Genomic DNA, 24588 nt, shown 5'->3' on the forward strand with positions numbered 1-24588 from the left:
ATAGGTTAGGCAAATGGGCGAAGCTCAGAGTGGAGGCAGAATCAATAGCACTCATGCAACTGCTAGTGGCAACGCTCGGCTAGCGGACTCAACTACAAAATGGCGAGTAGCAGCCTGAAGCCTGGTTGGTGGTGCATACAGATAGGAGGTGCCTCAGTTGTATGAGCCGACGAATCAGCAAGTGGCTCCTCCTCTTCCTCGGGCTGAGCATTGGCTAGTTGTAGCAGGACCTTGGCGGAGTAGCACCGACGACTGACAATGGCTGTTTGAGATCCGCATACAGAAGTTGCTTTGATACCAACTATGAAAAAATAGGACCAGCAATGGAGAGTGAAATGAGACAGTGATAGTGAGTGAGCTGCAACAAGAGAGTAGAGTGTACTTGGTGAACTGGACTTAAAGAGTGAAAGTACAACATGGTTTACATCATGAGTTAACCTAACCAGCCTTCCACCAACTAACTAGAGTTAGGCTAACTTACTCTAGTTCCTAGTGTCACTAACTAAATGTCTAAAGACACTAGGTACACACACTAGATTGACACTTGAATAAGTGTCCACACCACATGAAATAAATTGGGCACTGTCCAAAATTACCAAATTCTAATAGCATGTTCACACTACAATACCCTTTAACCACCCTAGCCTTAGAGCACATGTTCAATCCTAGCAATTTAATGGTCAATCTAGTCATTGGCTGATATTGCAAATGCCCATCCTAGATGTCCAAGGATGTAACAATTATTCAAGCAACAACTGTATAATCCTAGTTTATGATGTGGATATCATACCTCTACCTCTACCTCCACACCAACAAGGCCACAAGTCTTTTCCAAGGTCCTTTATGTTGCAAATTTGGGCTTTAATGTCCTTTCATACATGCCATTTCTCAGGTAGGCAGTAAGATTAAGTTTACGATTAAAAGTCTTCAAAGTTAGGGTGACCCATGGGAGAGTCTCTATACACAAGTATTTAGGAGGGTGGGCTGTAGAAGACATCCTTAGAGATCTTCATGAACACATATCATCATAGCTAACATATGGGCCAACTAGTTCTTCAGCTACTACTAAGTTATCACACAATATGTGTTGCATTATAAGTATTAGCATACTCTACTCTTCATATAAGATACATCATAAATTTAGGAGGCTGCAATACGACACCAGCCCTTGCAATGGGAGTATGACATGTTGTGCTATATTGGTGCTAAGCTCAATGGTGAGTCTGTTATTGGCCATATGGTTGGGAGGTGGCTTGATGTACACACCTCTATGTTTCTCCTCTCTCATTGAATGGCTTGTGTCTTGCCATGTGTGCGAGTGTTAGCACACTCTACTCTTCATATGAGATGCATCATAAATTTGGGAAGTTGCACAATAGCCCTTGCAATGGGAGTGTGGCATGTTGTGTTGTTGGTGCTAAGCTCGGTGGTGAGCCTTATTGGCCATATGGCTAGGAGGTGAACTTAATATCCAACCCTCTATGTTTCTCTTCTTTGATTGAATAGCTTGTTTCATGCCATGTGTGCAAGTTGGAACTGTGTGGGCATTTGAGTTAGCATGACTAGAATTGTTGTGGTAGCCTCACTTCCAAGTCATCTACAAGAAACATAAAGCACAAGGCCCATGATCCATGCCCAGTTTTTGCTCCCAAGGAAGAAGATTTTATCAATAATACCTCCCAAAAAACCGAAGGTTTAAAAAAAGTACAAAAAGCCAAGCGAAGGACAACTAAGTACATCATAAATACATTGGTTAAGTGAACAACCAATTGGGCTACAATGGCAGACCATGTGAGGCGCTAAATGAGAGAAGGTATTGGAGTCCCATGTCAGCATAAAAGCATCTCCTCATCCTCATCCCTCTTGGAGTTTTTCTATAGCCTCGTCCACATCCAACAGAAAGAGTGAATAATCTTTGTCCAGATCTTGGACGTGGAGACATCCCGAGGTCGATGGTGAGGCTATATCTCGCAATTAAAATGAAACAAGTAATAATCCTGGCAACCAATTCTCATCTTTTTTACTGCCCCTGAGTAATTGAACTGCAAGTAATTTAGACTCACGATCTTGCTCAAATGTTGAGCAACAATAAGAAAAAAGTGACACCCCTGAACATCCTTCGTTCAACAAGCTGCGCCTTTATCCATATTCCCAAGCTACCAACAAAAAAAAGTCGCTCCCAACAAAAAAAAGTCACCACCATAGTCTTAGATGTGCAATGAACAATTATCCTCATGGCTCTTCTCCACACTACATTTGCTCTGGGTAATTCCATTAAAAATACCTATGAGTCTCCTCTATCTCTCCACATCTCGAACATTCTACGAGCCCTCCTATAACAAAGCGGAGTGCCAACTACTAGACTCTTGATGCTAATCAATTACAAGAAGAGAGAGATCTTCTTGGGTTTTAAGCTATCATCTAATCTCCTCTACAAATCTATCAAGGAAGGCATTGAGATACCTACCTATGTTGAGCAGATGATGATGAGTCTACTTTGATCCTTCTCATCTAGATATATCTCTCTTACCTGGTGGTGTATCCAAACAAGGCTAGATCACTAGATCTATCAAGAAAGATTTCTCCAAGCATTCTCTCCTGGGTCGAATTATATGCTCTGATAGGATAATTCCCCAAGTCTCCATTTCTTCATTAAGCAAGTGGTTGAGTTCAAGTCTCTGCCATCTCCTATCACAATGTGCCACTACTCTGATTCTCTCTTGGAAGCAGCCTACAAACTTATTTGATCCAAGTTCTCTCTCAAGAGCCAACAATCATCCTCCATGGTCAAAATGAAGGCAATGTCTCAACTAGCCACAATCACCCCCCAATAGGACGTCCCCTTCTAAGAAGACACTATCCACATCTAAGAAGTGCTTATATTTGTCCTCCACTTGGGAGGAACACCCTCTTATCACTTTGTCTACTATAATTTGGCACCTCTAATACTCAATCTCTATCTCTACATCTCTTGCACTAGATTCTAAAAAACAAACCACTCTCCCATTGAGAAAAGAAACCTACAAGAGGAATCGCTTCTAAGGTAATTGTATACTCTGTCCAAGGGTGTGACCAAACTTTGATCTCAAATAATGCTTGAAGAAAAGAGATTCTCATCTTCTCTTCAACTCTCATTGGTGCTAACTAGTGCAAGCCTGATGATATAGATCTCCAAGCTTAGATAATGGTAGCTACAAATCTGACCTCAAACTCCTTCCTAAATCTCTAGTCCTAAGCTCTTAAAATATCTTGTGAATGTCAAGCTGCCATGGTCCTCCAAGAATGGGGAGCAATAGATTGTAACCTCTACAACAATAGCTTCTTCCAAGGTCCCTCAACTAGAAGAAGATCCATGACAATGAGCTTAACCAATAAGGCTTTGCTCTCACTACCTAGGTCAATAATTCTAAGACCACCTCTAAATCTAGGTGCAAATGATAACATCCCATTCCATCTTCACCTAGCTTAGACTTCCATCTCCCCTTGAACAAAGAAAGTTCCTAATAAGATGCTTCACATAGCCAATGCATGACCTAGAGAATGCCCAACAACAAGTATTAGCAACCACTACTCTCCCACTTAAAGAAAGTCTTGCGGTGTTCCAATGAAGGAGCTTTTGCCTAATGCTCAAGGGTAGAGGTGTGAGCTATTTCATTGAGATAATATAAAGCCCTACATGACATCCAAGTTACCCCACTAAAACTATCATGGCGACATGTATTTTTGAAACCTCACTTAACATGTGGATTAATTTTTAATCACATGGTTAAGTAAATGTTGCACATGTGAGGTGTAACTAGGGTTAGAGTAAATTTACGAGCCCAGGACCCGAGGAAATCACGGGATGTCAAAGGCAAAAGTTGCTATAAGTTATGCCGCACATGTAATTGGTAGTATCTAGTGCCAATTGTTGCCATAAGTGTCGATTGGTGACACTAAAGAAGTGGCGTTTAATGATATCTAACGCTAATCTGATGGTCAAAGATGGCACAGAGGCACTCAGGAATGAAAGTTGCCTAGCCAATTTAATTATTGGCCAGTCACATTATTTTTCAGGACACCGAAATATTTATGAGATTAATTTGTAGTATTTAAATACTGAATTAATATTTAATTATGGATAATGCTGGAAAAACCATTTGAGAAGACTGCCACTTGTTAAAAATGCCTATGTAAGAGGCATTTTTAGTGTATTCAGCCTACAACAAACAACCCCAAAACATGTAAATTACCAAAAGTTTTATCAGAGGGTGTCCAAAAACTTTTTGTGACCCATAAGCAAAACCCTAATTTGGGAGGACCCTTCTGTATCTATAAATAGACAAGTTGCACACCATTCAGCCCGCCGTCCTTATTTTGCAAGTATCCATCTTCAGCACCTCCTCCAATGGAGTTACAGCCTTTGCAAACTATTGCCACATCATCATCAGGCCCTTGCACCTGTCCACTATTGTCACTCACTATTCCTAGCTGCTAGCGACTGCTCCTACAGCCCCAAACAGCCGCATTTTCAAGTTTTGCAGACCGCCATATTGTTCAGCCATCTCTCGCGTATCAGCCAGCTGGTGTTTTCATCAGTGCAGGCCTGTTCGGCATTTGACACACCTTCTTCAGCTATCATCCTGCTGCCTGTTGGAAAATGGCAGCCAGGTATGGAGAGAGAGAGAGAGAGGAGAGACAATGACAGCAAGAGAGTGAGCTGAAGTTGACATAGCAAATGCATGTTTTAATTCAGCCTTAAAATCTGCAATTTTTTCTTCTATAGGTCCAATGAGCAGCATGCAACTACATAAAGAATGATAATCATGAAGTCCCCCCACCTCATTCTGAATGTATCGAGTCGAAGCAGTTGGACTATTTTTGAACCCTTTGCTAGCCAAATAAGCATCAATTTTGGAGTACCATGCACGAGGATCCTGTTTGAGACCATAAAGAGCTTTATGCAGCTTGCATACCATGTGCATCTCCATAAGAGTCTGATTCTTCCTTTCAGCAACACCATTTTGCTGAGGAGTCATTCTAACAGTGGCTCGATGCGTAATGCCATAATCAAGCAAATATGTCTCAAAAGCACGAGACATGTACTCCCCCCCTCTATCTATGCGAAGTGTCTGCACTTTTAAGTCAGTTTCAACTTCAAGCTTTGCAACAAGATGTTCGAAATGCATGAACACATCAGATTTTGCCTTCAGCCCATACACCCATGTATACCGAGAGTAGTCATCAATAAATGTAACAAAGTACTGATGACCTCCAAGTGCACGTGTCCTCGTGGGAGCACAAACATCAGAGTGAATAAGCTGCATATTTCGAACAGTACGCACTGCACCATCCTTTTTTAAGGCAAACCTATGCATCTTGCCCAAAATACATCCCTCACATGCATGAGGAGGTGGAGTCTCCACTGGAGGCAATGCATCTACCATATGACACCTCTGAAGGGTCATCAAACTCCCAAAGCTCATGTGTCCATAGCGGGCATGCCATAGCTCCCCATTTTGCATAGCGGGCAAAAGAGTAGTTACTGTTAAAGCATCATGAGATTGTTTGTCATATATATCCAACAAAAATAGACCCTTATGCAGGGTCCGGACAGCCCAAGGGCATAATCCATCTCTCTGTCTCTAACAATGCATTTGTCATTCTCAAAGATGACCTGAAAGCCATGCTTATTAAAAGCAAAGATAGACAACAAGTTCTTTGTAATGCCAAGTACAAACAAGACATCTAGAAGCATGAAATCACAACCATCTACAGCAGTAATAGTGACTATCCCAATGTCACATACATCATAACTGCTACTATTGGCACATGTAACATGCTTCCCAGCAGGGGCTAAATGCAAAGAGGTAAACAAAGAGGTGTGGAAACCAATATATGACTCTGGAAGAGAGTTCGATGTGATGTTTACCAATTCAGCATCCTGAATGACCTCATCGATATTGAAAAGCTGCTCACGCAAATCCTGTATGTGAGTAAGGTGCTCTATCATGCTATCACCTTCATCCATGGTCACATTGGCCAACTCTCTGCGGAGATAGAATATCCTGGCCTCATTGCGTACTGCAAAAATACGCTCAAGTACATCCCATGCTGATTTTGAGGTCTTACAAGACCGAATGTGTAGAATAACTGTCCTTTTCATTGCTAAGGTAATCAAAGAAAGTGCATGTGCATCTTTTGAGTCCCATTTTCTTTGATCCTCAGTAGGAGGGAGAGAAGGGGCAGCAGCAGTAGCAACACCAATACCACCACCACCAACACCAGTAGCCTATCCTCGAGCGTTACGCTGAGGTGTTTGAGGTGCAAGACCTCTTGGTCGCTGCAAATCACCTGTAACATAGTCCTACAAGTCCTTCACCACAAGAAGGTTATGCACCATAAAACTCCACAGTGGGTAGTTTTAGCCATCAAGTTTGTCCTCCTGAGTGAGGACACCAAGGAGGTTGCTTTGATCATTATTCCCCTGACGTGCCATGCTGTCAATGATAGACAAAAATTTGCAACCAAATACTTCAATGCTGAAGTATAGAGTATACTCCTTAGAGTATCAAAATCCCCCACAAGATTAAGAAACAAGTACTAAATTGTCACTCAAATGCCAGAGTGTGCACAATGCCACCCACATCAGCACTCAGCCAGTAAATTACAGCACTATACTGTTATACCACACGCACCTCGAAATGTGTGTCCACAAAAGTACAAAATACAGCAACTTAATGCTGATTCTTACCAAAATTTACTGAATTTTTTCAAAATTCTCTACCCAATCTGACTGTAACAATAATTAAATGCTGTTGTACTGCTTGTTGCTTGCCTTGGAGTGCGTGTCGAGAAAAAGCCCCGAATTTCTTTCTAAAATTTTAAAGAAATTGAAGAAATTTATACCTTATAGCTGGAATTTCTGCAAAAAATGTCGCCTTGGGATGCGTGTCAGCAGTGAACAGCAGCTGAAATCTGCCTCGTGATGTGTGCTGGATCCAAAACACTGAAAAGCCCCAAATTTTCTTGAGCCAAAGTGGAAGAAATTACGCAATGTTTATGAGTTTGGTAACAATTTGTGCAAAGGGTCTCCAATCAAGCAAAAGCCCCTAATTTTTTGTGGGAATATCCAAGAAATTGAAAATTTTCTTTGAAATGGTTGTGAATTTGAACTTCGTGAGCAAAAATTAGCAAAAACCCCAAATTTTTGGGTAGCATGAGCTGAGATTCGAGAAGACATGGCTGAAATAGACTGGAAATTCTAGAAATTTCGAGAAAACTCCATATCTGAAAATTAGGGTTTCTGCACTTTTAAGGGTTTGCAGAAATTGCCGAGCAAGACTGAGAAAATGGCGAGTAGAGCTAAGAAAATGGCGGGCAGAGCTGAAAACAGCAGCGGCTCTTCCAAAACAGCAGCTCCTTGGGCTGCATGCAGGCTGAAAACAACAGATCTGGAGCAGATGACTAAGCTGGACAGATCTGGAGCAAATGGATAGATTTGGAGCTGATGGCTGAACTATACAGATCTGGAGTAGACAAGATACGGCTCAGCTACAGCTTCTCCTCCACTTCAGCAGCACCTCACAACAGCTGAAAACTCTTTCTTGAGCTGCTAAGTCTAGGTATGTACAAAGCTGAAATACATATATCTATCCAACTCCCATCATCTGTCAGCAATGAGCAAACCGCTCTGCTGGAAGACCGTTCGTGAGAAGGTCTGTAGGATTATCATCTATATGCACTTTGGCAAGCTCAATGCTCTTGTTGTCAAGTACATCTCTAATGAAGTGGTACTTCACCTGTATGTGCTTCGTCTTCGCATGAAAGACGAGATTCCATGCTAGCATGATAGCACTCTTAACTGTCACAATGGAGAACAGGCAACTCTGTAATGCCAAGCTCTCCCACCAGACGTGAAAGCCATAAAGCCTCCTTGCATGCCTTAGTGGCAACCACATACTCTGCCTCTATAGTAGACAATGCAACACACTTTTCTAGCCTGGAGATCCAAGAGACTCCTCCTCCTGTGAAGATAAACACATACCCAAAAGTGGACTTTCTGCAATCTGCATGACCAACATAGTCTGCATTCGTAAAGCCAACAACAAATGCCTTCTGCTTTCCAAAGCAGCACAACTCCTTTGTGCCTTTGAGGTATCTCATAATACCTTTCACTGCTTCCCAATGCTTTTTCCCACGATTTGCCATGTATCTACTAACCACTCCCACTGCAAAGGCAATGCCAAGACGTGTAGCAACCATAGCATACATCAAACTGCCAACAGCTAAAGCATATGGTATCTTGGCCATTTTAGTCGTCTCATCATCAGATGTAGCGCTATCCTCTGCATTGAGTTTCACGTATGGAGGCAATGGAACCCCAATTGTTTTTCCCCCCTCTATATAAAAACGTTGCAAAGAGATAGATAGAGTAATTTTTTTAACCTATCTCTGATCATTCTCATGCCAAGAATGTGATTTGTATCACCAAGATCCTTTATGTCAAAGCTGCCATGAAGACTTTGCTTCAATGAGTCCAAGGCATGAGTGTCCCTGCCAGCAATTAGTATGTCATCAACATACAAAACCAAGATAATCAGGCTGCCATCTGCTGCCTTCTTGGTGTACAAGTAGTGATCCACTTAACTTCTATGGAAACCTTGAGACTGCATGAACGTATCAAACTTATGATACCATTCTCTTGGTACTTGTTTCAGTCCATACAAACTCCTTTTGAGTTTGCATATCATCTTCTCTTTTCCTTTTTCAACAAGCCCTTCAGGTTGCTGCATATATATGTCTCCATATAGATCACCATGTAAGAATGCAATCTTTACATCCATCTGTATGAGCTCCATATCTTCAACTGCAACCAAGCCCAAAATGGTTCTCAAGGTAGTTATCTTGACTACAAGAGAGAAGATCTCATCAAAGTCAATTCCATGTTCCTGCTTGTACCCCTTCACAACCAATCTTGCTTTGTAATTCGGTGAGGAACCAAAGGTGACCTTCATCTTGTAAACCCATTTGCATGGAAGTGTTTTTTGCCCTTTAGGCAACTGCACCAAGTCCCAAGTGCCATTTTTCTCAAGAGATTCCATTTCTGACAACATGGCTTTATACCATTTCTTGTTATCCTGTCTGTCCATTGCTTCCTTGAAGCAAGACGATTCACCACAGTCTATCAACATGACATAATTAGCCACATTGTTTGCACCGAGAATGAATCTATCACGTTGTTTAGTAGCCCTAAAAGATCTCCTAACCCAACGATCATTATTTGCCAGCCGTTGAGCATTTTCAGCTTGTTGTCCTAGCATTTCAGCCTGCAAATCAGCATTAACAGCTTGCTGTCCTGGCTGTTCCTGCACATGTAGTGGCTCATTATCATGGGCAATAGCTGGCTGATCATTTCCAGTATTATTTTCTGCTTTTACAGGTTCATTTACAGCAAGTATTTGCTCCTGTACAGTGGGCACATTTTGCTGTCCAAAAGGTATTTCTTCCCGGCATACAACCCTACGGACCTCCTCAGTCTTTTCAAGCTGTTTATGCATGCAATCTTCCCCAAAGATAACATCATTGCTGCATACTACTTTCCTTTTCTTGGGATCCCATAATCTATATCCCATTTCACCCTCGTCACTATATCCTAGGAAAATGTGTTTACAGGACTTTGGCTCAAGTTTGCTACATGTTTCTTTATGAATGTGCACAAAAGCCTCCCAAGCCAAACACTTTCAAGTGAGCATATGAAGGTGGCTTGCCGACCACACTTCCTGGGGAATTCCCCCCGCCCCTCCCCCCCAAAGACCTGTTTGGTAACCAATTAATCAAGTGTACGGCTATCATAACAGCCTCTACCCAAAAACCATTGGGTAATGCAATATGAGACAGCATGGTACGAACCTTATCTTGTATGGTCCGATTCATTTGCTCTACAACGTCATTTTGGGGTGGATTAAGAGCAGCAATGAGTTCCCTCTTTATCCCTTTGCTGTCACAAAATGCCTGAAAGGCCTTGGACACATATTCCCCACCATTGTCAAAGCGAAGACACTTGAGTGTCTTATCAGCCTGATTTTCAACCAATGCCAAGAATTTTTTAAATTTGTCAAGCACTTCATCCTTGCTACAAATAGGATAAACCCATACCTTTCGTGTAGCATCATCGACAAAGGTGACAAACTATTTCTTTCCTCCTAAAGATAATCCTAGCATCTGACATACATCTAAATGTACTAACTCTAGAGAAGAAGATTTCAGCGAAAGAGACTTTTTATGAGACGTCTGTGCATGTTTACCATAAACACAATGATCATAATGCTCAAAATCAACATAACGAAGACAAAGCAAGTAACCCAAACAAAAGAGCACTTTCATTCCAATTCGACTCATGTGTCCCAACCGGCCATGCCACAAAGAAACACTTGATTGCTCGGTCACAGCAACAACATGATCATTTACACTAGATACATGGAGAGAATACAAGGTATCACTTTTACAACCTCTGGCAATTACTCTAGATCCCTTACAGATCTTTCATTTCCCAAAACCAAAGGTGGTATGAAATCCATCAAAGTGTGAAGACAGAGCCATGCTGAAACTGCAACTGCACACTGCCAATACTTGCAATGTCACATGCATGGTTGTCCCTAAGATGGACAACACCATGTCGACCCCCTGTATAGGCAAACAACCACTCACGATGAGGGGTGACATGAAAGGAAATACCTAAATCAAGAATCTAGGTATGCATGTCATCATCTGTCTACAAGTAAAGCATGTGCACCAAAGTGTCAAGAGACAGAGTACGTCATTCCCACTGTCACTGTCATGAGTGACTACATTCTTCAATTTTAACGCTGCTCTTCTTAGGTTGACCCTCTTTCTTCTCTTCCTTGCTATCATCTGACTTATTGCACTTTCCTTTCTCTTTCTTCCATTTGTAGCAATCACGTTTAAAGTGACCCTTCTTGCCACAATGATGGCATTCAACATCTTTGCCACGTGATTTACTAAGTCCCTTGCTATTAGATTTGCCTTTCTGTTGTGATCTTCCCCTAGTATGCAAAAGCACTAGAAGACTTACTAGATGCATTGTTCTGCCGATTCATTTCTTCCATGAGTAGAGCACTCTCTACATCAGCATACAAAAGAATCGCATTACAATTGCTCATAGTAGTTCTAAAAGTATCCCAACTCTCTGGAAGAGTGCAGAGCAAGAATGTAGTCTTAAATTCTTCGTCAATCAAGAACTTCAAGGCAACCAGATGGCTGAAAATGAAGTTAAACTCACTCAAGTGAGTAGATATTGTTGTACCCTCTTTCATGCGCAAATCCATAAGATTTTCCAGCCAATACACTTTGCTTGCGGCACTCTTCTGTGCATACAGTTCTTCCCGTCTAGTCCAAATAGCATATGCAAAATCCAAACCTTCAACGTTAAACAACAAGGTATCAAAAATCGATAGCTCGATGGTTGAGCGTGCAAGCTCATTTAACTCATCCCAATCATCCTATTCCATATCTGCAGGTTTTGCCCCTTTTGTCTTAATCGGCTTTGCCTGCTTCTTTTGCAATAGGATATTGTAGCACTATTTTTACCAAACTGCAAAGTTATGTGCTCCTTCAAGCTTCTTTACGTGCATGAGATTACTGCTGTCACTGCTGCCATCCATGATTTTCAGGCCAAATGTGACAAAAAATTCAGCAAATGCAAGCGCAAATTGTCACACAAGTGACCAAGGTACAAACAAGTACCAACCAGCAATAAATGACCGTGTAGAAGAATAAATTTTAGATCTGTAAGTAAATTTTCAGAAGCACCAAACCATATGCTACAGCATTCCACAACCGATTACAGCTGTTCCAAGAGCAAATGCATCACATTACATGAGAAGTTCCAAATGTTAGCTGCAATTTTTATTGTACATGTATCCACGGGAATAAAATTTGACACGCACGGTCAAAATCCCCAAAAAAAATTGTGCTCAAAGCATTAACCATACATCTAAGCTGTCTCTGACATGCATAGAATAGGCCAATTTTGCCAAAATAGAGCAATTTCAGCAAAACCCCCAAATTTTACTGGCCAATCTATCCCAATTGCATTGTTAACATGTTCCCGAAAGCATAAAATGGGCAAAATTAGCAAAATTTTGCAAAATCCCCAAATTTTTCGGGTCCAAATGTGCATCGATATTAGCCAATCTGACTCAACTAAACAAAATCTCACCAATACAGTAAAAGCCCCAAATTTCTTGGCTTAGATTGCACGAAAATTTGAAGTTGTGCCTCCACACATGAACCCTCGGTAGGGGAAGAGGAATTTCAAAAAGGTTTTGAGAAAAAAAAGAAATGGATGATGAGCGACAGGTCCGTTGACCCGTCAGCTGGCACCCGTGAGCCCCACTGGTCCCGTCCATCACACGCAAGTCCCGTCCATGAGCCCCACTGCTGCTCATCGCACCTATTGCTGCCCGTCACGCCTGCTGGACCGTGCCGCGTTTGTCATTAGCGCCCCGCTGATCCACATTGCCTTCGTCTAATCGACTATCAGACTGATGCCTCCCAAGAGTTCGCCTGTCAGCTCATCTACTGCCCACTGAGAGCTTGCCTGTTAGCTGCCCTGTCACACCTGCAGCAACCGTCTCCCACAAACTCACAACCTGCTCGCCTTCTGCAGCCCGGCACACTTTTAACGTCTCGAGAGGCGTGCACTTCTTGCACGCTCTGATCCCATTTTGTAGTGATTTGAAGCATGAAGATCGAGACAGACAGTGGCTGTTAGCACGAGGAGAGACAGAGAGTAGAGAGTGAGTACGTTTTGTTTGGGTACAATGACGAGTGTACCACTTTAGGTTTTAAGATAGATATATATATATATGTAAGTACAAGTGCTAAGGGTGTGTTCACACCCGAGCACATTAAAAGGCACGAGGGCCTTTATTCCCAACACTTTGCAAGTCATGGTAGGCCACTAGGCAACTAACGAGCACCCTTTGTTCGATGCATTGGCCTCTCTTCAATGATCACTTGGACACTTTGTAGCCTTAGTAGGTTACTTTTCATCTTCCTCTTTAGTATCAACATCCATGGTTGAGAGAGGGTTCCTACCCTTTCATTGGCATTCTACAAGTTTCGACATTTATCCTCAACATCAGCCTCCCTTCCCTGTTATACCTCCCCTTCAGATTGCATGATCATTATCAACTTTGTAAAAGGGCGCTTGGGCAAGTGAACAATTTTCTCACGAGGGACACTGTCCAAGTGGTACCTTCCTCCATGCGCATTCTCATCGTGTAGCATTACTCTATGCATCTCATTGTGCCAAGCACCCTAAGTGGATCCTAAGTTGTTTCCACTAGTAGTTCTTTCACCACCTTACCACTACACCTATATACTTCTTTTTCCTTTTTCCTCATCATCGACATTCTTAAGTGGTCAAATAGCTTGTCTTATTTTGTGATGTGTTGGATCTAACCATCCCTTTTTATTCTCCCCTCGGGGCACAGTTATTATTTGAAAATTCCATCCGCCTTTGCAAGTCATGGTAGGCCACTAGACAGTCGATGAGCACCCTTTGTCCAATGCCGTGGTCTCTCTTCAATGATCATTTTAGCACCTTGGTAAGATAACCATCGCCTGTGTAGCCTTGGTAAGCCACTGGGCAACTAACATGCACCCTTTGTCCAATGCCTTGGTTGATCTAGGATGGGATGCCTTGGGGTACAAATGGGCTTGAGCTTTGCTTTAAGTCTCTTCTTGGTTCCAGTTTTGGGTGTGAGAGGGGGTGTTGAGCCAAAACATGCATTACAAAAAATTGATTAGCTCTTTAAAACAGCCCCAAAACATGCAAATTAACAAAAGTTTCAAGCAAAATCCTAATTTGGGAGGATCCTTCTGCATCTATATGTTGGGAATAAAGGGCCATCGTGCCTTTTATATGTGCACAGGTGTGAACGCACCCTTAGCACACTTGTACTTTCATATATATCTATCTAAAAACCTAAAGTGGTACACACTCCAATTGTACCCAAGAACATCTTGCATCTCTCGCTCTCACTCGCTGCTGTTGCTCACGTGTTTGCTCTTTACCTGACATTTCATCGCCGGACATTGCATCTCCGCAGCGCATCACTCACTTCAAACTGGTATCAGAGCTTCGGCTAAGGTGTTCGCGCTTCTCGCAGTCCGTGCAGAGCTTCGGATAAGGTGTTCGTGCTTCTCGCAGTCCACAGGTCACGTTTTTCAGCCAGGCGACATTTCCCAGGTTGCGCGCAGGTCAGTCAGTCATTTTCTGGTCAGCTCGTCACTGTTCTTGGACAGTGTGCAGTCAGGCGTGCAGTTCCAGGCAGCGTGCAGGTCAGGCGCAGGTCAGAAGTGACGTGTTTTGCACAGGCGCTGGTCACGCAGGTCACGCCAGGTCAGTTCGTGACTTTCCAGGCCACGTGCAGCTGGCGGCAGGTCAAAACGCAGCAGTCGTCACGTTACGGGACAGTTTTCGTCAAATTTCTCTTGCAAAATTTTTTAATTTTCAAAGGTTTACTGCAAGCTGCCCCCCTTTGCCCACTGACGGGAGTTCGCGCGTGTAAGCACAGTTCTGTGTTTTGGGCAGATTTGAGCCACAAATTTGGGGATTTGTCCGGATTTGACACGAGCAAGACACACAGTGAGATTCTGTCTCAGAAATTGCAGGAATTTGTGACATTTTGCCTCCGAAATTTGGGGCTTTTCATGTACATGTTAAAATTGGGCTGAAATTGACCCAATTTCTTGACATTGATGCACATTGGACCCTGTGCAATTTGGGGCTATTGCCGTTTGAGCAAAATTTGTGCGCAAATTGGTCATTTTATGTACATGCAGGTTTAATTTCATGCAATTTGGACGCCCAACACTTGAAAAATTTGGGGGTTTTGCTGAAATTGCTTCATTTTGGCAAAATTGGTCTACTCTATGCATGTCAGAGACAGTGCAGATGTATGGTTGATGTTTTGAGCACAAAACTTTGGGGCTTTTGACCGTGCGGGTCAAATTTTATGCCCGTGGGTGCATGTACAGCAGAAATTGCAGCTAAAATTTGGGACTTCTCATGTAATGTGATGTATTTGTCCTTGGAACAGCTGTCATCAGTTGTGGAGTGCTGTAGCACAACATTTGGGGCTTCTGAAAATTGATTTGCAGATCTGAAATTTCTGCTTTTAACTGGTACTTATTGCTGGTTGGTACTTGTTTGTACCTTGGTCACTTGTTTGACAGTTTGGGCCTGCATTTGCTGAATTTGTGGTCATATTTTGGACTGAAAATCATGGCTGGCAGCAGCAATAGCAGCCATCTTATGCACATCAAGAAACTTGAGGGTGCACATAATTTTGCAGTGTGGCAAAAGCAATGCTACAATATCCTGTTGCAGAAGAAGCAGGCTAAGCCGATCAAGGCCAAAGGGGTAAAGCCCGCAAATGTGGAACAAGATGACTGGGATGAGTTGAACGAGCTTGCACGCTCGACCATTGAGCTATCTGTCTCTGATGCTCTGCTGTTTAACATAGAGGGTTTGGACACTGCCTATGCCATTTGGACTAGACTGGAGGAATTGTATGCTCAGAAGAGTGCAGCTAGTAAGGTGTATTGGCTAAAAAAGCTTATGGATTTGCGGATGAAAGAAGGAACTGCTATGTCAAATCATCTGAGTGAATTCAACTCAATTTTCAGCCAGCTGGTTGCTTTGAAGTTTGTCATTGATGACGAGTTTAAAGCTACCTTTTTGCTTTGCACTCTACCAGAGAGTTGGGATACATTCAGGACTGCCTTGAGTAACTCGAATGCTATGCTTATGTATTCTGACGTGGAAAGCTCTTTGCTTATGGAAGAGATGAATAGGCAAAATAATGCATCAAGTAAGTCGTCTAGTGCCTTGCATACCAGGGGCAGATCACAGTAGAAGGGAAAATCTGATGGCAAGGGTCGCAGCATGTCTCGCGGCAAGAATGTGGAATGCCACCACTGTGGCAAGAAGGGTCACTTCAAACGTGACTGTTACAAGTGGAAGAAAGAGAAAGGGAAAGGCAAGAAGACAGAGGACAGCAAGGAAGAGAAGAAAGAGAGCCAGCCCAAGAAGAGCAGCGTCAAGATCGAAGAGGTGAATGTAGTCACTCAGGATAGTGACAGTGGGAACGATGTACTCTTCGTGTCTTCATGTTTTGATGCCCATGCATTGGTTGCCGATTCGGCTGATGACATGCATACCTGGATTTTAGATTCGGGTGCCTCCTTTCATATCACCCCTTACAGAGATTGGTTTTCCGATTATACAGGCGGTCGACATGGTGTTGTCCATCTCGGGGACAACTCAGCATGTGATATTGCAGGCATTGGCAGTGTGCAGCTTCAGCTTCAGCATGGTTCTGTCTTTACTCTTCAGAATGTTCGTCATGTACCTGAGCTCAAGAAGAGCTTAATCAGTACTGGGCAGCTAGATGATGATGGTTATCATACCACATTTGGCGATGGAAAATGGAAGATCAGTACAAGATTTAGAGTCATTGCCAGGGGTTCAAAGAGTGATACTCTGTATCCTCTTCATGTATCTAGTGTGCGTGACCATGTTGTCGCAGTAACCGAGCAGCCAAGTGTTTCTTTGTGGCATGGCCGGTTAGGACACATGAGTCAAACAGGAATGAAAGTTCTTTCTCGTTTGGGTTACTTGCCTTGTCTCCGTTATGCTGATTTTGAGCATTGTGATCATTGTGTCTATGGTAAGCATGCGCAGACATCTCATAAGAAATCTCTTTCTTTGAAATCTTCACCTCTAGAGTTAGTACATTCAGATGTATGTCAGATGCCAGGATTGTCTTTGGGGGGGAAGAAGTACTTTGTCACCTTTGTCAATGATGCTACACGGAAGGTATGGGTTTACCCCATTCGTAGCAAGGATGAAGTACTTGACAAGTTTAAAAACTTCTTGGCATTGGTTGAAAATCAGACTGATAAGACACTTAAGTGTCTTCGCTCTGACAATGGTGGGAAATATGTGTCCAAGGCCTTTCAGGCATTTTGTGACAGCAAAGGGATAAAAAGGGAGCTCACTGCCCCTCATAATCCACCCCAGAATGGAGTTGCAGAGCGTATGAACAGGACTATACAGGATAAAGTCCGTACTATGCTGTCTCATGCTGCATTACCCCATGGTTTTTGGGCAGAGGCTGTTATGACAGCCGTTCACTTGATCAATCGGTCACCAAACAAGTCTTTGGGGGGGGGGGGAGTCCCTCAGGAAGCGTGGTCGGGCAAGCCACCTTCTTATGCTCATTTACGAGTGTTTGGCTGCGAGGCTTTTGTGCACATTCGTAAGGAAGACCGCAGCAAACTTGAGCCAAAGTCCTGTAAATGCATATTCCTAGGATATGGTGACGAGGGTGAAATGGGGTATAGATTGTGGGATCCTGTGAAAAGGAAAACAATGCGCAGCAATGATGTTATCTTCCGGGAAGGTCGCATGCATAAACAGCCCGAAAAGACTGAGGAGGTTCGTAGGGTTGTATTTCGGGAAGAAGTACCTTTTGGACAGCAAAATATGCCCGTTGTACAGCAGCAAATACCTGCTGTAAATGAACCTGCGAATGCAGAAAATGATGCTGGAAATGATCAGCCAGCCATTGCCCATAATGATGAGCCACTAAATGTGCAGGAACAGCCAGGACAGCAAGCTGTTAATGTTGATTTGCAGGCTGAAATGCCAGGACAGCAAGCTGTAAATGATAATATGCAGGCTGAACAGCCAGCAAACAATGATCATTGGGTTAGGAGATCGTCTAGGGCTACTAGACAGCCCGACAGATTCGTTCCTGGTGCAAATAATGTGGCTGATTATGTCATGATCACTGACTGTGGTGAGCCGTCATGCTTCAAGGAAGCAATGAACAGACAGGACAGCAAGAAATGGTATAAAGCCATGCTGTCAGAAATGGAATCTCTTGAGAAAAACGGCACTTGGGACTTGGTGCAGTTGCCTAAAGGGCAGAAAACGCTTCCATGCAAACGGGTTTATAAGATAAAGGTCACTTCTGGTTCCTCGCCAAAGTACAAAGCCAGATTGGTTGCTAAGGGGTACAAGCAGGAACATGGAGTTGATTTTGATGAGATCTTCTCTCCTGTAGTCAAAATGACTACATTGAGAACCATTTTGGGCTTGGTTGCAGCTGAAGATATGGAGCTCATACAGATGGATGTAAAGACTGCATTTTTACATGGTGATCTGCATGAAGACATATATATGCAGCAGCCTGAAGGGTTTGTGGCTAAAGGCAAAGAGAAGATGGTATGTAAGCTCAAACGGAGTTTGTATGGGCTGAAGCAAGCACCAAGAGAATGGTATCATAAGTTTGATACATTTATGCAGTCTCAAGGTTTTCAAAGAAGTCAAGTGGATCACTGCTTGTACACCAAGAAGGCCGTAGATGGCAGCCTAATTATCTTGGTTCTGTATGTTGATGACATGCTGATTGCTGGCAGGGATACTCATGCCTTGGATTCGTTGAAGCAAAGTCTTCATGGCAGCTTTGACATGAAGGATCTTGGTGATGCAAATCACATTCTTGGCATGCGATTACTCTTTCTATCTCAACAGGAGTATGTCTCTAACGTTTTGCAGCGTTTCAATATGGAGGGGGGGAAACCAATTGGTGTTCCATTGCCTCCATATGTGAAACTCAGTGCAGAGGACAGCCCTACATCTGATGATGGGAAGGCTGAAATGGCCAAGATTCCGTATGCTTCAGCTGTTGGCAGCTTGATGTATGCTATGGTTGCTACACGTCCTGACATTGCCTTTGCAATGGGAGTGGTTAGCAGATATATAGCAAACCCTGGCAAAAAGCATTGGAAAGCAGTGAAAGGTATTATGAGATACCTCAAAGGCACAAGTGATTTGTGCATCTGCTTTGGAAAGCAGAAGGCATCTGTCGTTGGCTTTACGGATGCAGACTATGCTGGTCATGCGGACTGTAGAAAGTCCACTTCTGGGTATGTGTTTACCTTCACAGGAGGAGCAGTCTCTTGGATCTCCAGGCTACAGAAGTGTGTTGCATTGTCTACTACAGAGGCAGAGTATGTGGCTGCTACTGAGGCATGCAAGGAGGCTTTATGGCTTTCACGTCTGGTGGGAGATCTTGGCATTACAGAGTTACCCGTTCTTCATTGTGATAGTCAGAGTGCTATCATGCTAGCACGGAATCCCGTCTTTCATGCAAAGACGAAGCACATACAGGTGAAGTATCACTTCATCAGAGATGTACTTGACAGCAAGAGCATTGAGCTTGTCAAAGTGCATACAGATGATAATCCTGCAGATCTTCTCACGAAGGGTCTTCCAGCAGAGCGGTTTGCTCATTGCCGACAGATGATGGGAGTTGGATAGATATATGTATTTCAGCTTTGTACATACTTAGACTTAGCTGATACTTTTCTCCTCTTAAGGCACATTGCCTTTAGGTGGGAGGTTGTTGGGAATAAAGGGCCATCGTGCCTTTTATATGTGCACGGGTGTGAACGCACCCTTAGCACACTTGTACTTTCATATATATCTATCTAAAAACCTAAAGTGGTACACACTCCAATTGTACCCAAGAACATCTTGCATCTCTCGCTCTCACTCGCTGCTGTTGCTCACGTGTTTGCTCTTTACCTGACATTTCATCGCCGGACATTGCATCTCCGCAGCGCATCACTCACTTCACTATAAATAGACAAGCTGCCCACCATTCAACCCATCCTTATTTTCGAAGTTTCCACCTTCAACACCTCCTCCAGTGGCTGTCCAGCCTTTGCAAATTGCTTCTACCTCATCATCAACCCTTGGTGCCTGTCCATTGCTGCCATTCACAGTTCCCAGCTGTGCTGGCGACTGCTCCTATAGCCCTAGACGGCTATGTTTTCACATTCTGCAAGCCAACAGCACCATCCCTTGCGCATTAGCTAGCTGGAGTTTTCATCAATACATGCACATTCGGCATTTAACACACATTCCTCAGCTGTCCCCCTCCTGTCTATAGCCTCACTGACCGCACATTCGGCATTTAACACACATTCCTCAGCTGTCCCCCTCCTGCCTATAGCCTCACTGACCGGATTTCAGCCTCCGATCGGTCGTACACTGTTGCATTTACCAATTTCCAGCCTCTAGATCGTTGCATTTTTTGGCCAGCCTGCTAACCTTCAATATTCAGTATTCACTCAGCTCTGCTTGGTGGTTACAGCACTAAGAATCCATCTTTGGTGGGCATCACATTCCAACTAGTCCCTCAGCCCACTCCCATAAGAGGTACCAACTATTGGACAGCTCTGCCCTTGAGCATTCTATATGTTCTCTCCTTCATTTACAGCATTGATTCATTCCCTTTAGAGTTCTCTTTCTTCTCTGTTTGTGTTTGTGTTTTTTGCATTTTGCATTTTGGGTTTGTGTTTATTGTGTTACTATCTAAGTTATTGTGTTTTAGACTTTAGTCGTGTTCGTACATTTTGTGCTTTCTCTGTGCAAACCCTCGCTTATCTTCACAGAAGGGGGACAAGTGGATAGCCCTATCTCACTAATCTTTAGATATTAAACCGCTCTCTAGCCCCATTGACAAGGACCTCACAGTGAGCTAACAAATAGAGAGTTGCAACTACTCTAGCTCACTACTTTGGAAATCCCATCAACAACACGATGCCCTCCAAGAACTCCCTATCTACTCCATATTCCTTCATAGCAAAACGAAGTCTTGATTCCTACAACTAGCAAGTGCAGAGGACATAGTTGTCCTCGTACATAGTATGGACTTGTCCATTCCATACAATTTGTATGGTACAATACGGTACGAATCCGTATGTTTTCATACGAAAAATTTGTCATTTTGAGCTACTGCATCTGGCGCATTTCGCGTCCCATTAAAGCCGATTCTGTGTATGACTGTCCCGTTTCTACCCACATGGCACACTTGCCAGCCCATTGCCACTTGCCACTTAGAAGGTTGAGCCATTGGATGCCCATTACCAACCCGATCCCCTTGGATCCCATGCTCTAGCCTTGGATGCTCTTTTCTACACTCTTGAACCTTCTCTCTTCTTCCACCTTGGATCCAAGGTCCCTCTCTTATTCCACTCTCTTCTCTAGCCTATGAAAGGTCCCTCTCTTGTTCCCCTCTCTTCTCTAGCGTATAAAAGGTGCTCCTCCCCTCCATCCTTCCACACCAAATCAACAAGCATTCTCACTGCTCAAGCCTCTCTCTCTTCAAGAAAGCTATCTATCTACCAAGATTCAAGCCTATCGCGATTCCCACCCCCTCTCTCTGTAACTTTCAAGCCTCTCATTCTCCCTCTATTCCTCAAGGCTCAAAGCTCAAGCCTCTCACTATCAAATATCCCTTGGGTCTCTATCTTTCAAGCCCCTCTCTCTTGCTCGTGACTCTCCCTCTCCATTGGCATCATGACTCGTGAGAAGCACCCGGCCTTTAATTTGAGCCATGAAAGGAAATCCCTCAAAACATCACGGATGAGATTCTTGTCAAGATGAGAGAGGGATCCCTCAAAACATCTATGCCTACTAATGATGAAGCATGGAATGTGGGTGTATCTTCACGCGATGCGGGTGAGACCTCCACCATTGGTGGTGGGGACTCCACATCTACATCTCGCTCCAGCAAAAGACAAAGTGTAGAGGCTCATGTGGCATTAGAGAGGCAATCTCCTCTCTCTCAAGCTCCCGATCATGTGCGTGGATCGGTTGCCTTTCTTAGAGAAAGGCAATGACTTGTGGACATTGAAATTGCATGCACAATGATTGAGTGCAATCTTGCATTCAATGTCCTAAAGCAAGAGCAATGGAAAAAGATCGTAAAAGCCATTGCCAATGTGGGTCCATGTAAAGGATGGACTAGTGTCACATACAATGACATGAGTACAAAAAAGATTGATGACTCGGCTCATGTCCACTTGACCCTTACTTTCTGCGGGCACCATAGACACCAGCAAGAGGGGAAGGAAAGTGACAGATGCCTTAATCTATCGCCACATTTGGCAAGCTATCATTGAGGTATACATTGTATTTTAAATTTGTTTCTTTCATTTTTCATAATTATCTATGTCCCTATTCTCTCTAATATCTATCTCGATTCTCTCTTCCCACCAAGCCTCTATCTCTCTTCATTCTTGAAAGCTGAATCTTTCAAGGCTCAACTCTCTCTCTCTCTCTCTCTCTCTCTCTCTCTCTCTCTCTCTCTCTCTCTCTCTCTCTCTCTCTCTCTCTCTATTGTAATTTTTAGTTGTAGATAGGCCCCTCAGATGATGTGGTGCAAGTGGTTCCCAACAATGCATCAAATTGTCGGCAAATGGGGCATTTGCTTGAGGCCAAGTTCTCCATGATTGTGTGGACTCCATGTGCAAGTCATTGTTTGAACTTGCTCCATATTGTTTGAACTTGCTTATGGAGAATATCGGGAAGCTCAAGTGGGTGAGGAGGATGGTTCATAAAGCCATATCATTTGTCACCTTCTTCACAATAAAGATAAAGGTGCTTGCGATGTATCACGAGCATAGCACACTCCAGTTGAAGAAGCCTTTTTCAACTTGCTTTGCTTACATGTGATTATTTTCCGAGTGCCTTTATAAGGTGTGGTTCACTCTACACTAGACAGTGGTGTCCACTCTATGAAATGAGTGGGATAAGCATGAGATAGAGGAGGCCAAAGCCATGCAATGCTTGTGCCTCAATGAGCAATTTTGGCAAAAAGTCCATGCCATTGTCATTGTTGTGACTCCCTTGCATAGGGTGTTACGTATCAGTGATTGTGAGGGGTTCACCAGGCCTTCTTGTTCACTTCTTTAGAGCGGCATTGATGGACGATAGAGAACTCCATTCAAACCAGCCTGTTTATTTGACTCGTGTGGTCCCTATGGATGACCACGATGCAATGTTGGAGAAGCTACGATGCTATGCAAATCAAATAGAGCATGTGACTTTTGCTTCTTTCACTTGTTGGAGGAGAGAGTCACTTGTAAAGCCTCTATTTTTGTGGCAAAATTTTGGAAATGCATTAGAGACCCTTCAACCCTTAGCTATGAGAGTCCTTGCTCAGAATTGCTCTTCAAGTGCATGTGAGAGAAAATAGAGTGCCTATTCTCTCATCCACATGAAGATTTGCAATCAGCTTAGCACACAACAATTAGAGAAACTAATCTATTGCTGCACTAACTTACCCATGATGAGGGCGATGATGAGCATGGGCAATCCAAAGCAAGTAAACACTTAACTATAAAATTTAAAATTTGTTGTTTTAATCTTTAAAGTTTATACTTAACAATTCAGACTTTAGCATTTACAATCTTATGTGCATTGTGTAGGTGAATAATGATACATTCAAGTTGATGGGCAACACTCTTCCGAGTATACAGGAGGAGGAGGAGGAGATGATCTTTGTATAGCTCTATAGAGAGCTTATAGCAACAGACACTCCTGACACTCACAGTCAGTGTGCTCATGGGCGAGGAGTTCAAGTAGGTGGTAGCACCAGCATGGTCATTCGGCACCCTCCGACATCAATGAGAGGTAGTTTGAGTGGCTTGCAGACATACGTAAGGTGGAGCTCTAGTAGCTTCCATCATCCCGTGCCTCATGATGACACCCCCCACTTGCCTATATAGCCGGCACTTAGGGATCCATCACTTGATGATGATGGTAACCTCATTAGTAAGGATGAGTATCAGAGTGTCTCATCATCCAATGCCGAGGAGTCTATCTTCAAACTCTCTTGATGAGCACTCAAATGGTTCTAATGATGATGATGATACCTCATCATAGATTCATAGGTCTCTCTCTCTTTTGTATCTACTATCATCATATCCACATGCCACTATGATCCATCATCCATGCATGTACTAGACTCTAGTTGTATCACATTTTGCATGCAACGCATGTGACCGCTAGGGCCGCCCTCATGTATACATCTTATTTTATAATAAAATGAGCATTTTCACTTTTAAACATGTGTTCTATCATTTAATGATTTTTGGTTTTTTTATCAAGTTTTTTTTGTACTAATGTCGTATTGTACCTTATAAAATCATAAGGTACCACTTAGTACCATATTTCATCGTACCCTACCATATCACACCTTTCGTACATGACAACTATGACTAAGGACTCCTAAAATCTAAAGATGTTGCATAGGATGTTATGCATCTAAGTAAAACCTAAGTGGAGTAAATAATGTGAAGTATCAAAGGGGACAATGTAAGACTAATCACCTTTGCCAAGATCTTATAAGTAGTTCCAAGCAAAGTAATTGGTCTCCCCTCAGTGATGTCCAAATTGTCACTACTACCTTTAGGAATGACGTGAATCACTCAGTCGGATGGCCTCTCTAGCATGTCTCTTGATGCCACGATCTCCTAGAAAGCTGCAATTATAGCCATTAGATGCCTGCTCATCCTATCTATGACCACCCTCCTAGTGCTTTGCCATATCATCCCTCTCTCTCTCTCTCATATCCTTGGGATCTACTCATGGATTCCAATACGACTGTGTATTACTCTATAGCTACCTGTTCAACTCCCTAAGAACCTTGTGCT

At 43.1% G+C, this 24588-nt stretch overlaps 1 protein-coding gene across 3 annotated transcripts in view; it reads right to left on the minus strand.

Annotated features, from left to right (window-relative positions):
* The window catches only part of LOC148031392 (Cyclophilin-like peptidyl-prolyl cis-trans isomerase family protein), an 84833-nt gene that overhangs the window by 18458 nt on the left and 41787 nt on the right, over positions 1-24588 (minus strand). Inside the window, exon 6 of one of the 3 annotated variants that reach the window (XM_087685743.1) lies at positions 6919-6988. The exons of the other annotated variants lie outside the window; for them this stretch is intronic. Within the exon in view, the coding sequence (XP_087541869.1) occupies positions 6934-6988 (55 nt within the window). The 3' untranslated portion in view covers positions 6919-6933. Of the gene's footprint in view, positions 1-6918; positions 6989-24588 lie in introns of those variants that run through there. 3 annotated transcript variants of the gene reach the window in all.

This window comes from Lygodium microphyllum, chromosome 9 (assembly GCF_053477565.2).
Source record: "Lygodium microphyllum isolate KBCC chromosome 9, Lygodium_microphyllum_v1.1.10, whole genome shotgun sequence".
Classification (NCBI taxonomy): domain Eukaryota; kingdom Viridiplantae; phylum Streptophyta; class Polypodiopsida; order Schizaeales; family Lygodiaceae; genus Lygodium; species Lygodium microphyllum.